The 15,948-nt window shown below is 40.2% G+C and overlaps 1 protein-coding gene across 9 annotated transcripts in view; it reads left to right on the top strand.

The window, feature by feature from the left end:
• Positions 1–15,948, top strand: part of NCOA6 (nuclear receptor coactivator 6) — a 100,680-nt gene that overhangs the window by 82,706 nt on the left and 2,026 nt on the right. For 8 of the 9 annotated variants that reach the window (XM_057528567.1, XM_057528562.1, XM_057528559.1 and 5 more), the window contains 3 exons: positions 2,394–2,462; positions 5,361–5,397; positions 8,642–8,790. In XM_057528567.1, the coding sequence (XP_057384550.1) occupies positions 2,394–2,462; positions 5,361–5,397; positions 8,642–8,790 (255 nt within the window). The remainder of the gene's footprint in view (positions 1–2,393; positions 2,463–5,360; positions 5,398–8,641; positions 8,791–15,948) is intronic. The other variant, XM_057528563.1, reaches the window with a different exon arrangement.

Raw genomic sequence — 15,948 nt, 5'->3', positions numbered from 1 at the left:
ATAGACATGGGCGGAGCAAAGTGGTTGAGAGAGAGGCTTAGGTTGGCGCCAGCATTTACCGGCTGTTTGGGCTTAGGCAAGCTACTTGGCTAAGTTACTCCAAACTTTAGTTTCCTCCTTTGTAAAATGGGGACAATAGTAGTTGTAAGAATTCAGTGAGATAATGTATATAACATTTTTAGCACAGGGCTAGAATATAGTAATCATTCAATAATAGGTAAAGAATTCTTGTGACCAGTTTCTTTTTGATGCAATCTCTTTGAGAATTAGACCATTCCATTCATGTATTTCTAGTTCAGATTATTTCCTATGTACTGGTAAGGTGGGCTAATGATGGAAAGGTAGATGTCCTTACATCTCCCCTCCTGCCCTTGGCATCTCCACCCGCACCCCCCCTCCCAACATACATAATGTTCCTCCTTCTATGAGGCTTAAGTGTTACAGAAGCTCTATTTCCCCAGAGTGGAATCAGTCAAACACTGCCAAAGCTCAAAGGACCTTTGCTGTATCCTAGGCCAGCCAATAGCGCCTGTTTATGCAGCTAAAATGCTTCGAGGGGCAGGAGGAGGGGCAGAACGAACACAAGCTTCTGGTAGGATCAGAGTTCAAATTCTAGCTCCACTGGTACCAGTTGCAGTTGGGTAAATCCCTTAACCTCTTGTAAGCCATGTACTTCACCAGTAAACTGGAGATTGTAATTCCTACCTCCCAGAATTTATACAAAGATTTATACAACGATTCATTGAGCGGGCTTAGCGTAAAAGCCAGCACACTGCCTCACACAGAGCCCTGGAAAGGTTAATTCCCCTTCTCTCTGCCTATTCACTTCAAAACTAGAGAATAGGGATAAAGGCCTTTAAGGAGTTCTCTGCCCTTGGAGGAGACAAGAGACTTCATAGGGCTGGGTGCTGTAGATTCCTGGTTCTAGTTCTGTTGATGTAGGTGAGCCCTAAGAATTTTTTTAAAACCTGGTGTGACTTAAATATATTATCCACTATTAAATGTTTCCATTCTACTTCCTTTCAGGGAACCTTTCCCTCTGATACCAAGAGAATAATGATGAAGTTGTTAGAAAATAACTTTTATCTGGATCCTCTGTAAACCTAGAGAAATATAGGAGCGTTAGGGAGATGAACCAGTAGTTGGGAAAAAAACTTCTCAATTTCAGTTAAGATTATTTCCATTCTTTTTCAAGGGGCTTCTGTGCTTTTACCTTGAAAGTGTGAGAAACCAATACTGGAGTAAAAAATAAAAGTTAAGGTACAGTTTTAAGCTTTATTAGATAAGCATCCAAAATAAATTCTTAACACAAATGCATCATTGACTAAGCAGGGAGAGAAATCTACAAAAGTCACAATTTCCACATGAGGGTAAAACTTACTGTTGTAGAGTTTATCTAGGATGTTAGACTGAGTGTCAAGATGGGAGGACATAACCTTGAGTGACTGTGGCATATCTATGTCTTCAATCTTTACGGTATGATCCCAGAAGTTCCCATTCTAGAGTACATTGTGTATTCTATTCCATTCCTCTTCAAGGGCCTGAGTTCTCTCTGTCCTTGAAAGCCTAATTCTGATGTTTCTCCCTTTAGTGTACCTTCAGATTTCTCAATCTAGAATTGATCTCCCTTGCTTTGGACTCCCGTAGTACTTTATACTTTATGAATCTGCTTCATGTAACATCACAGTTCACTCCAGAGTACCACTTGTGTATATCTTTAATACTAGACTGAGTTCCTGATGGGCAAGAAGAATGGAATTTGGTCTCTAAGGGTGCCTGGCCCAGAGCCTTGCCCCTAGTAAGTTCTTGGTAATTGTTAGATAAGTAGATAACATATCAAATTGATTTGATTCATTAAATATGAATTGAATACCTGCTTTATGCCCATCACACTTGCGAGGTGCTATAGAAAAGTACACAATATATGATTCATTTCGGGTCTCAAGGAATGTAGTCTTTAGAGGGCTGAGACAATTTTTTAAATGCTAAGGTTGAATGGTATAATTGTCCTTCTGAAAGTTTGGGTTGCCTACTAAAGTATGCTTTTGGGTTTTTTAGAGTACTGGACAGAACTTGACCCCAAGAAGCAAAAATTATGGGTGCTGTTGTCCTCATGGCCATATCCTTCCTTGATCTTTGCACATACTAAAAGGAAAAACAGACTCCCCTAGCGTTAGTCTTTGTTACTGAGTGTTAAGGTAGTTAATTTTTTAAGCAAGTTTTGGAATGTACTGTGCTTTCAAAGTTAACTTCAAGTACTGCTTTCTAAGAATATGTGTATTTCAGCAGTTACTTAGCCCTTGATTCAGTCAATGCTTTCTGCTTTGTTTAGAAAAGAATGTTAAAGGCCTGTTTCTTTTCTTTTCTTTTCTTTTTTTTTTTTCTTGCCTTAGCCCCTTCACAGAGTTTAGTCCCAAAGGAAACTCCAGCCACAGCACTGCAGGGGTCTGTTCCCAGACCAGGTAAGGCCCACCTTGGAAAAATTTCTTGAGTGGAATAGGTTACATGTGAAGGAACCACTGCTGTCCTCAGTGTGCCAGGAAGTGGCTGAAACTATCTTACCTATTTGCTTCAGAGCAGACTTCGGTTGAGTGGCAGAGCTTATGCAGTACTATTTGAAGTTATTTTTCCCCTGACCAGCTTGCTCTCTGACGCATTCCTCATGTCAGCCAGGGAATTCAAGAAGGACATCTCAGTGCCCATTGTCTGCCACCAAGCCGTGGGTGGTTTCCATTGCAGAGTTTGCCCTGTTCCATGACCCTGGCACCCATAGCTGGCAGCTGACTGATTGGCATACGGTAACTCACTGGGGTGGGAGGCATTACTGCATTAAGATAGTAATTGCATTATCATGACAGGAGTGGAGGCTTGTTCCGAAAACCTCTGCTGCAGTGAGGTAGCCATTCCTCCAGGGAATCAGAGTCATTTCAGTCATGTCTGGATGGCGTTAAGTTTCTTCCCATGACCAATATATTGTAAATAGCACTAGGGATGGTGTTTCTGGAAGGTGGAGCCCATGGTAATCTGACAAATAACTACTGTGAAATGCTGGGTCAGCTCTGAGTGCATGAGGATCTTGATGGCAATAACAGCCGTCAAGATTAGACTGCCAAAGCAGATAAAGATTATAGATTTGTTACAGTTTAGTCTTACCTGGCTCTTCATCATTGTAGGTTATTGAGGGATACCCCCCCCCCCGCAAAAAAAGAAGTATGACTGCTTTCCACAAGGAGGTTAGAGTCTCGCTGACAATACGGTTCACACACTTGACAAAATTTAAAAAAAAAAAAAAAAGTTTAATTTTGAATCTAAGTCAGTAAAAGTAAGGTAAAAGTTGGGAATTCCCTGGCAGTCCAGTGGTCAGGACTCTGTGCTCTCACTGCCGAGGGCCCAGGTTCAATCCCTGGTCGGGGAACTAAAATCCCACAAGCTGCACGGGGCGGCCATAAAAAATTAAAAATAAATAAAATAAAATTAAAAATATTTTTTAAAAAAGTAAGGTAAAAGTTGTGATTATTTTAAAACCTGCTTCACGGTGCCATGTCCTATATGATGGATAGGACTTTCTGTTGTACATTCTTTGGGTAAAACAGGCCTCTGAAAAAATGGATGAGCAAAAAACATTTTAGCCACCCAGATTCATTTGCTGCCAACTACCCACATGATACCTGAGAAGGGTAGAAATGGAACAAATTCTTCAGAGAAGGAATTAGATAGTAAAACTCATTTTTGATGAGAAAAGGAGCAACTAGAAAGGGGAAGGGAATTCCATCTCCTGCCCCAGCTCTTTTCTCCAGAAGATGGACTTTACCATATCATATGTCCTTCTCAGAGTAATTTGCTGAAGAATCTTGTTCCTTTTAAAAGTTTGGCTCAAATGAATCTCCTTAAAATACTGCCTAGACCGATAATTGCCTTCACCAAAACCCCTTTGATCTCCACTTATACGAATTAGCTGTGATAGTGTTAAAGTTGTCAAAAGCACTGAATTTTGTTTCAGAAGAGCAAACTAACCAAATTTTTTTGTAGTAAGCCTCTTTTGACTTGAGCCATTTTTATTTTTGAGCACACATTTCCTGAGTTTCTTTGCTCCAGCAGAGCCAACAAGGCAGCAGAGACTCAGTGAGTTGGTATCTATTTCTTGTGGAGGGGGTTCCAGGTTTTATGGGTTAGATATGGGAAGCTAAATAACAAATGAGAAGCATGGGTTCTCTTCTGCCAGCATCTTTCATTGAAGGCAGAGTAGGACAGCCTCCTTACATGAAGGCTGCATCAACGTGAGCATCATAGCAATACTAATAATAGCTAATACTGGGTTATTACTAAGTGCTGCTGTACTAAGTTTTTTATATGTGTTATTTAATTTAATCTTTTTAACTTTGAGGTGGGTAAAGTGGTTATCGCCATTTTTCAGATGAGACATTGAGCACAGAGAGGTCAAGCAGTTTGCCCAAGGTCACATGGCTAATAAGCAGTGAGGTCAAAATAACCCAGGCACTCTGACTCCACTGCCTTCAAGGAGGTTACTGTGTAATAAGTAGGGTAGGTTAGACATGTACACTGAGTTTGAGGTCTTGAATCCCCTGAAACGGGGGACAGGGAAAGGACTGTGGGAGACCAGAGGCAGGAGAGATGCCTGCTATCTGATGCATCAGGGATGGTCTTTTGGAAAAGATGGAACTACCTAAAGGCATATAATGGAGGAAGAAGATGTTTTCCTGCTGGTGCTAATAAAGAAGTGCCTGGTAAACCCATAGGATGCTCATTTAAGCAAAACCCTGCTAGACAAATGACAGAGATTTTCCTTTTTTAGAGGGCATTGCTGAGAGGTAGAGAAAGAGAGAAACATAACGGGGTGTATAGGTGATATCTCAGAGTAAAGCAGCCTGCTCTCTAAAACTCAGGAATTCCTTTGGAGGAGAATGCATCCATAATAGATATTTAAGACATATTGGAAGATTACTGTTTAAAAAAAGATATGTCAAGAGGGAAGAGATATTCTAAGACTGAAAACAATCTCTTCTACATGAGAGGAAGAGGATTATTTTACTAAAATAGTTATAGCTCGATGAAATATGAACCAGGCAATGTAATTTAGTTACGTTGATCCAAACAGGATTACTTCACAGTATGGAGTAGAAATAAAAATAGACTGAGTAAGTATCTTATGCCCCAGACAACTGAGTTGTGTCCATGCCAGCTCTGTCTCTGTACCACGTTAGGGTGAGGATCCTGCTGCGCATGGAGACCCGTTAGCCTAAACGAGGCATTCAGAATTCTCATAGGCACCTAGCTTCTCTCTGTGGACATATACACCAGAAGCTCCTACATCTCATTTCTGTCCTTTGTATCTTTAACAGAACTCGAGGCAAATGCTGCCATAGTCTCTGGACAAAGGTAAGATGATCACTTCTGCAGACTTAGCATGAATATGGCATAAGCCTCTTTGAAAGGTATCATCTTTCTCAACCTTTAAACCTTTCCTCACCTTGTCCTTTTCCTTCACTCTTTGTACCAGTTTTTTTCCTGCTGAAGTAGGGAGCTGTCATGAGTACCAACCCCTCAGAGGTAACATTTCTTTTAACAAAACTTGATGGCTAAGTTTCTGCCTTTTGTGGTGGTTTTGAAAACTGGATGATGTAACATTTTCAGCACTCAGCATAGTGAGTAAATAGTAAGCAAGCATTCAGTATATAGGAGCTGTCGCCATCATTGTCATTAATAATAGTCCTTGCAACACCTTCTAAATATAACTGTTTGATCCTCAAGAGAAAGAATGGGAGATGGGGTCTGAGCGCAGAACCCATGCTTTTTCTTTTATACTGTGCTACCCCACATAACCTAACAAAATGAATTACAGCTGTGGCTTCAACCTCATTAGCCCTATGGAGAGAAGTATTATCGTATTACAAAAGTCATTCCTTTTTTAATGTAGGAATGTAGTAGATAACATTTTAAAGAATTTATCATACTTGTACATCAACTTAGGTTGTAATACCGCTTCACAGTCATTTTCTCATTTAATTATCATATCAACCCTGTGAGGTGGTTATAATAGCCAACATTTATTTGAATGCTGTTCCATGCCATATGTTGGGCTAAAAGCTCCCTAGATGTATTATCTCATTTGATTTTCGTGGTATCTATTAGGAAAGGAAATTCTGTCTTACAGATAAGGAACCTAAAGCTCAGAGAGGTTAACTAAATTGCCCAAAGCCACAGATTCAGTAAGTGGTGAAGCTGAGATTCAGACCCAGGCCTTCTGCCTCCAGTGCTCTCACACTTAATGTATTATAGCAGACAAGGTGGGGATTTATAGATCAAGAATCTGAAACATAGAGAAAGTTAAATATCGTGGCCAATAAATGCATAGGTAAGACTTGACCCCTGTTCTTCTGGCTCCAAATTCATTGCTATTCCTATTACCTGTCTAGTTTTATTTGGATTGGGCTTACGTTTGAATTCATTTGCATATCTCAAAGTATACACCAACTATGTGGCTAGAGAAAGAAGAGATAATCAGACCAAAAATACCTTGTGGGTGTTTGTTCCCCAAGTTACCTGATCATTGACCATATAAACACCAGGACAGTATTGTTGAGGCTTTTGTTTTGCCGGGAGAAAGAGGTAACTCCATTAGGAATCTTCTTCCTCACAGGCTTTGACCATTTTCTGGGCTCCTAGCCAGAAAGCCATCCTTACCACCTCTAAAAGGATGTGTAAATCCCCCTGACTTGCAATTCTACCCCTGCTCCAGTCTCACTTCTCCTTGACTTGCCTTGGCTTGTGTGGGACAGTTGTTAGATGTAAAGCTAGGGTAATGAACAGTGTGGCCAAATTCCCAGGCATAGTGCCACTAACAAAGGGTCCTCTGTCAGGAGTAAACGATGGAGGGGTAGGGATAGTTGACAATCAGGCCATGGTTAAGAAGCTTACAATGTATTGGAAGACACAAGACACTAAAAACATGCTGTACAGCCTGATAGGTGCTCTAGAAGGCCAGACACAGACTGTGAACCCAAAAGACAAAAGAGACAACTCCACTTGGGGAATGAGGTCATGGAAGACTTCCCAGAAGAGGCACCCCTTTGACCAGTTTTTTGTTTTGTTTTTATTGCATTACTTTTGTTTCCATTCCATGTCTCACAAGTAAATTTAATCAACTCTCTCTTTTTTTTAATGATTTTAACATGAGTTTTTTGAACCATGAAAGTAGTAAAAGTTTACTGAGGATAACTTGAAATTCAGATCAGAGAATTACAAAGAAGAAAATTACCAGTTAGCCAATACTCCTACAACTCAGCAGTATTCACTGTGTATATTTTAGTTGTTCTTCTAGTCCTCTTCACAGAGTGTATACAGATAGAGTTAAAACACTCCAGTGTTTTATATATATATACTATAGTGTTTATCTATAGATCTAACATTATGTATTAGATATATAGTATTATATACACATATAGATACACATATGTATATCTCACACCCATTCATTCATATGTGGTTACATATATACTCAATATATATTATAAAGAAAATGAGAGTATACTATTCATAATGTTGGTAGCTGTTTTTTCCCCCACAATAATGTGCTATGGACGGTTTTTATCATTAAATAACCTTCTACAGCATGATTTTTTTCATGACTCCATTTGGATGTGCCATGGTTTATTTAACTAATGTACTATCACTGTTAAGCATTTAGGTCTTCTATCTTCATTAATATGAATAAAATGCTTTGGCATCCTTGTGTGTAATTAGCTCTGCAAAAGATTTGTTTCCTTAGGCACCTAGAAATGGAATTGCTGAGCCAGAGGATTACACCAGTGTGTCTCAGCCTCAGCGTTATGACTGTTTGGATGAGATAATTCTGTGTGGGGTGTGGGGTAGGGTGCCGTTTTATGCATTATAGGATGTTTAGTGTCATCCCTGGCCTCTACCCAAAAGGTGCCAGTAGCATATCCTCCCAGTGATGACAATCAAAAATGTCTCCAGACATTGTTGAATGTTCCTAGGAGGCAAAATTGCCCCCTACTGAGAATCATTGGGTTGCACAATTTATACTCCATTAGGAGTTTTTGTCCCTGTACCCTCAATAATACTGGATATTACCATTTTTTAATCTTCACATACTAAAAAAAGGGGATTGAGGTAGGAGCAATCAGTAGTATACCCAGCAGTGTATTGTGAATATATTCTCGTGTATATTCTATAATATGACTTGTAATATGCCATTATCTAACTCTACTAGGCTCATAGTAAATGCCAGTGTATGTTGTTAATTTCCTAGATTTTTAGGTACTATTAATTTTTGAAGGGAAATATTCTTATCTTAGGAAAATGGGTGAGGAAGTTTGATGATTTTTGTTCCAAGTTCTTAATGTGTTTTACCTGTTTTTCCACAATCTCACCAGCATTATACTTAAATATTTTATTTTTACTAATGTAACAAGCTGGACTCACTTTTAAATTGTCAGTAATATTACAGCGTAATTGTGCTTATTGTCCCAGAGTGGAACATTGTCTCCCCAGAATGATTATGTAGTTCTTAATCTCCTGCCTTGTGAATGAAACTATTATCTTTATTTTTTGTGTGACTTGATTCTCTCACCTCCTTGGACTTTGTGCTTCTCTCTGTCAGCAGTGAGCCCAAAGAGATAACTGAAAAGTCCAAAACTCCAAGCCGAAGAAACTCCCGAACTGAAGAGCCAGCTGTGGCTTCTGAAAGTGTGGAAAATGGACATCGTAAGCGATCCTCTCGGCCTGCTTCAGCCTCCAGCTCTACTAAAGGTTAGCAGTGGGCTGCAGAGGCTATTTGAGTCAAATAGAAGAATAGGGTTCTTATCACAGCAGCAGAGGACTTTGCCCTTCGTCTTTGCTTCTATTCCTCAAATTTTCAAGTTACTTTGACGTCTACTGCTTGTTTGGTCCTTCCTTTATTTGTTAGTTCATTTAACTGTGTTTTCTCCCTGTGTGTGTGTGTACATGTGTACAAGAGCAGCAAGAACATAACAGGGCAGATTGATTCATGATCACCACTTCAGCCAGGTCCTCAGTATGGCCCCACCATCTTTCTATGTTTTTGTGGTCAACTCTTTTTCCTACTCTCTACTCTTTTTAAACCTCTGGCTCCTATTTTATGTCCTCTCTTTCAGCAGAGACTCTCACCTCTTCAAAGAGAAAACAGAACTCCCTCAACTCTCACTACCAGGACATAAATCTACCAGTGTCCTCTTTTGCTCATACTATAATAGAACAACTGTCGCTCCTTAAGTCCAAGGCCAATTCCTTCACTTGTGCCTTTGATCCCATCTTCTCTGACCTTACAGAGAATCTTACACAACCGGTTTTCTCTTCTCTATTGACTGCTGTCTCTTTTTTGGATGAACTCTGCCCTTGGCTTCTCTGACCCAGAACTCTCAGTAGTTTTCTGTCTACTTCTCTGGCTGTTCCTTCTCAGACTCTGTACACGTACATTAGATATTGGTCTACTCAAACTTTAATCCTGAGTCACCTTTTCTCTTCAGCTTCTATTTTCTCCCTAACTAATCTCATTCATGCCCGCCTTCTTTAGTTACAACCTTTCACAGATGACTCATAAATTTTTTTTCTAGTGCAGACCTCTAGAGATCTTAGGCAACTGCACGTACATCCTTAACAGGACTGCAAACTCAACATGTCTAAAAACAGACTTGTGATTTTTCACCCCTGATGTCAGGTCCTTTGCCGTTGTTCCCATACTACCATCTATCTGCCCATTAGGCATGTCCTCCTTGACACCTCTCTCCTTCACCTTCACATCCATCACAAAAAGCTGCTGGTTTTATCTCAGATGATTCAAATTTATCCACTTTTCCCCATCTTCACTGCTACCCTAGCATAAAACCCTTCAATGGTTTACCATTATAATTAGGATTAAAGTCTAAAAGCATCAACATAGACCACAAGGTCCTATCTGGTCTGGCCCCTGTCAACCTCTCCCAGCCTCATTTGACTTCCCTTAGCAACTCGGACATGCCATCCTCTCATCACAAGCCTGGGTATATGTGACACCTATTGTAGGGAGTATTTGTCTACCTTCCCTCTCTTCTCCTCATTAACTTCCCACTCTTCCTGCTTATCTTAGCTCAGTTGTCACTGCTATGAGGAATCATAGCACCATGTTCTTCTCCTTCATAACACCACAGTTGTAACTTTATGTCCATTTATGTGGTAGGTAATTAATATACATACTCTGTTAGGGCAGGAGATGTCTGGTTTTGCTCACCACTGTATCCCTGGTGCCTACTGTGGTGCCTAATACAAGAGATGTACAATCAGTAATTATTAAATTAATAACTATCTATCAACTATATATTTAAGTACTTACTACATGCCAGGCTCTAGGTATATAATAGTGAAAAAACATATGGAGTCTCTGTCTTCCTCACATCGATTATATGCTAGCCAGAAAGACTTTAATATGATACGTTTTTATGATAGCAAAGTTATATGGTACTATAGGGACATATATTGGGTTGGCCAAAAAGTTTGTTCAGTGTTGTCCATAAAATGGCTCTAGTAGCATTTAGTTGTCTTTAACTTCATTCGAAACAATTTTGTTAGATTTTATTGTGACAGCTGTCGTATCAGCGTGCATTTAAAAAAAAACTTACCAAAATTGGTGAATTTTTGTGTAGCCACTTTAATATTGAAGATGGAAGAAAAAAAGCAACACTTTCGGCATATTATGCTTTATTATATCAAGAAAGGTAAAAACACAACTGAAATGCAAGAAAAGATTCATGCAGTGTATGGAGAAGGTGCTGTGACTGATCAAACGTGTCAAAAGTGGTTTGCGAAGTTTCATGCTGGAGATTTCTCAATGGACGATGCTCCACGGTCAGGTAGACCAGCTGAAGTTGATAGCGATCAAATCGAGACGTTAACTGAGAACAATCAATGTTATACCATGCAGGAGATAGCCAACATACTCAAAATATCCAAATCACGCGTTGAAAATCATTTGCACCAGCTTGGTTATGTTCATCACTTTGATTTTTGGGTTCCACATTAAGTTGACCAAAAAAAACCTTCTTGACCATATTTCCACATGCGATTCTCTACTGATACTTAACAAAAAAGTTCTGTTTTTGAAACAAATTGTGATGGACAATGAAAAGTGGATACTGTTCAATAATGTGGAACAGAAGAGATTGTGGGGCAAGCGAAATGAACCACCACCGACCACACCAGAGGCCGGTCTTCATCCAAAGAAGGTGATGTTGTGTATATGGTGGGGTTGGAAAGGAGTCCTCTATTAAGAGCTCCTTCCAGAAAACCAAACGATTAATTCCAACAAGTACTGCTCCCAGTTAGACCAACTGAAAGCAGCACTTGATGAAAAGCATCCGGAATTAGGCAACAGAAAACGCATAGTCTTCCATCAGGATAACGCAAGACCTCATGTTTCTTTGACGACCAGGCAAAAACTGTTACAGCTTGGCTGGGAAGTTCTGATTCATCCGCCATATTCACCAGACATTGCACCTTTGGATTTCCATTTATTTCTGTCTTTACAAAATTCTCTTAATGGAAAAAAATTTCAATTCCCTGGAATACTGTAAAAGGCACCTGGAGCAACAGTTCCTTGCTCAAAAAGATAAAAAGTTTTGAGAAGATGGAATTACGAAGTTGCCTGGAAAATGGCAGAAGTTAGCGGAACAAAACGGTGAATACGTTGTTCAATAAAGTTCTTCGTGAAAATGAAAAATGTGTCTTTTATTTTTACTTAAAAACCGAAGGAACTTTTTGGCCAACCCAATAGCCGGGATGCTTTGTTCCCCTGTCAAGTCAGTGAAGGCTTTCTGGAGAAAATGATGTTTAAACTGAGACCTGAAGAATGAGGAAGCATTATCCAGGCAAAAGGTATAGCATGTGCAAAGGCCCAGATCTGAGGGAGGGTATCATCCTCTCAGGAAATGCGCTGAGCTTGAGTAGCTTAGGTTAGGCAAGAGCTGGCATCCTGGCCAAGTGCCTGATATCAGCAGGGCTGCTACGAAACAGTCACGTACCATTAGGATACCAGCCTGAAGACCAGGGCAGGTTGTGGTGCACCAACACCAGACACTGAGCTGAGAACTCAGCTGTTGTTGATAGATCATGTTTCTGGGTAGGAATTTCATAATGCCTCACAAGAGCTCCTGGGAGGAGGCCACAGGTCTGCAGATCACGCACAGGTAAAGAAGAGATGTAGAAGTCACCTTACCTCAGCGTGCCAGAGAGGGGAGAGGATGGGAGGGGCCTTCTTTCCTCTCCATGCATACCATGTACACCATAGCCAGGGTCCTCTTTAGGTATCCCCACTTTGGATGTAGAAGTGGAACCAACAACTTTCTTCTCCCTCCCTGGGAATCATCTCCTAGGCAAAAACCTGTTTGGAAGGAAGCATAAAATGGAAGATTCCTGGAGTTCTATGAGAAAATCTGCTTCCCCTCAATTCTATGTATTCTTTTTCCTAAAGGATCAGGGTGTTCTAGGCTTTAGAATATGGTATGTAGTTATCTTTAAAGCAGGGGAAAAAGTGCCGACCTTTAGAGATGTCATACACCAGCTTTTGGGGAATCTGACTTGAGCCCAGAGCCTCAGGATACTAAAGGTGTCATTTACAGTTCACCAGAAAGAATTAATCTAGCAGCTGGGACAGTTAAGAGATGCCCAAATTAGAGCCACTCTGTAGATAAGTGCCAGCCAAGAAAAGATGGAAAGCTGGAACCTGTTTTAGAAGGGGGGTGGGGTGTATAGGCCTGTACACTTAAACTGGACATTGTCCCAAGGTGATGGTAGTCATGTTGGAATGCCTGCCCCATCCATGCTTTGAGACTTAGCAGCTGGCTTAGAAGAGGCCATAATGACTCGCAGGCTTTGTGATATTACATGGAGGGATTCTGGGTAAGTGTTTCCTAGAGGATGTCAGGGTTCTGGCCAGACCCCAGGAATCACAGTCATATCTAGATCTCCACATCAGCCTCAAGCCCTGAGTCTATCAGTCTTTAACTGTTCTAGGGTAAGTTACTTTTTAAATCAGAAATGAATGCTGTAGCTCTTGATTTTTAAGTGTTAGAGCTTTTGGATCCAAACTAAAGGGAGTGTCATAAAACATCAAGCTGGCTTCTAAAATTTATGTGTCTCAGGACTTCCCTGGTGGTGCAGTGGTTAAGAATCTGCCTGCCAATGCAGGGGACACGGGTTTGATCCCTGCTCCGGGAAGATCCCACATACTGCAGAGCAACTAAGCCCACGCACCACAACTACTGAGCCTGTGCTCTAGAGCCTGCAAGCCACAACTACTGAAGCCTACGTGCCCTAGAGCCCATGCGCCGCAACTACTGAGCCCACGTGCCGCAACTACTGAGCCCACGTGCCACAACTACTGAAACCCACGTGCCAGAGCCCGTGCTCCGCAACAAGAGAAGCCACCACAATGAGAAGCCCGCGCACTGCAACGAAGAGTAGCCCCCGCTCACCACAACTAGAGAAAGCCCGCTTGCAGCAACGAAGACCCAATGCAGCCAATAAATAAATAGATAAATAAATGAAATGTATGTGTCTCAAACTTGTAGACATATATAGTGCTGGGTACCTGGAACATCTTCCTGCAGCATCAGTACTTAAAGTTTTGAAGGGAAAAGAGGGTTTTGCCTTTTCGTACTCATAAGATTTTGGTCATATATGCACAAACAAAATCAGAAACAGTCTGCGTTTTTCATGAGAAAGCTGAGAAATATTATGAGCAGTTTATAATGAGAAGTATTGGTACTTTTTGTATTGTTGAGAACCAGTAACATTAATCATTCTTCTGCTCTGAGAACAGAGTTTGCTTATGTCATGCTAGCCAAGGCCTAGTTAGATTACCAGATTGGAGCAGGTGGGATGGATGATTTCTGGGCAAGTCCAGGGAGGCCCACTTGCTTGATAGGTCACTCTCTAATCTGTTGTTTTGTTTTTGGTTGGTTTGGTTCCCCCCACCGACCCCCACTGCCCTGCCACTTTTAATTACAGACGCAAAAATTGGCTCCCACAAATCAGTGAACTTCTTTTTAAAATTGCACTTGATCAGATGTGTTTTTTATAAATAGGCAAATGAGTAGTTCTGCTTCCTGATATGTTGAGTTCCCCATTAACACAGAAATGATTTTTCTAGTTTCCCTTGATATTCTTTAGTCTTCTGTTTATAGTAGTTTTATGTTATATTTTCAACTGGGAGAAAGGATCAGTAGTTAAAAACATGAAGTTCAATGTACAAGTTTGAAACCTGGGAAAATATGCTAATAAGAGGGAAGTTCAGAGCAACCTGTAAGCAGCAGCAGCTGTGGGTGTCCCTGGGGTGCCCTAAGATGCCTCTGACAGCAAAGTGGGGTGATAGCTCTATCCTATCCACAGCTAGTGACTTGAGAAGCAACAACCTACAAAAACACAGAGTATACAAATATACTTAAAACGTAAGTGTTATTATTGTAGAATAAGCATAATTAGATACATCTAATTATGATGTAATTATAATTACATCATAATTAGATGTATTACATCATAATTAGATGTATTACATAATTAGATGTATTACATTAGTTATGCCTAATTAACAGACATATAAAAACTGAGCAAAAAGTATCTCAGTAGTCTGTTACCTTAAAACAAAACGTCTCAGAAAAAATACAACACAGGTTTAACTTCTGCAGTATTTTTTTTTCATATAAAACACTAGTAAAATAGGCTTCTTAAAAATTAAATAGTGAAATACCAACCAAATTATATACATCATTACAGTACAAGTGAATGAGGCAAAACCCTAAACAGTAACTACCTGAAACTGCACTCTTGTAGCATCATTTAGAAACCAGCCATACAAATTTTGAAAGGAAATTTCCAGAATTTTTTTACAATTAAGTAGAAATCTTGCCTAGAAGGAGAACAGTAAAAAGTGTAATGAAGTGAGCAAGGTCAAGGTCAATTTAAAAAATTCCTTAGAAGGTAAAGCTCCACACTACACCACCACTACACCAACCTACACCACCACTGCCACGGCTCACCCTAGTGTCTAAAAGGCTTTTTTTTTTCCAGTTTCTAGCACAGATCACTTGTTTACTCATGGCCTCACTCATTGATTCATCCTCAGAAGCAGAGGCAGCCTGCCAGATGATTGGGTGATTTAGAGCAGTGACAGATGGGAACAAGCAAGGAAGGAATGGAGGGGGGAGCCTGAGGTTGTTTATTCCCCCACTCCTAACCACTTTTCCCAGCCACACGTGTGTTTCTCAGACACACCACTTGATCGTTCATATCACAACAAAGGAGAAGCTCCCAAAGTTGACCTAATTAACAGACATTTTTCTAAGGATGAACACTCAGTCAAGACAAAACCCTGTATGTTTTTACTGCAAATGACAAATTTGCTACAGTGAAAATGAAGCTTGAGAGTTGGACATAAAGGGTTGATTATGGGGAGCTGTGCGCTACGTGAGACTCCATTTATTTACATGGAATTAAAATAACACCATTGTCAACATCCTGTCAGATTTACTGTCCTCTGATTAGCAAAAGACTAATGAGTAAACCAGAGAAACTGATTCTACCACCTGGCACAAGCATCATAATCTCCCAGTAAGACGTATATATTGAAATTTCCACCAGTAGAAGCCTAAAAACACTGTACAGGCCACCTCTTGGAAAGTCATCTAGGTTTCACTTCTTAGCAGTTACTTAGCTAACAGAGTAGTAAAATTTTTGCTTTTTGCTCTACATTTTGAGTCTGGGTTCTCAAAATATGATACAATACAAAAGAGAGAAGAAAAATTGCTTGAATACTGAACCTAACATGCGGCATCAGAGAGTTCAGCCTAGTTTCTAGAAACGGATAAGTTGGATTCATCTTACACATTAATGGATTAAATAGAAAACATTTTTTTGTCC

The sequence above is a fragment of the Balaenoptera acutorostrata genome, chromosome 15 (genome assembly GCF_949987535.1).
Source record: "Balaenoptera acutorostrata chromosome 15, mBalAcu1.1, whole genome shotgun sequence".
Lineage (NCBI taxonomy): Eukaryota > Metazoa > Chordata > Mammalia > Artiodactyla > Balaenopteridae > Balaenoptera > Balaenoptera acutorostrata.
The sequence above is the reverse complement of the archived record's forward strand: the minus strand, read 5'-3'. Positions and strand labels throughout refer to the sequence as shown.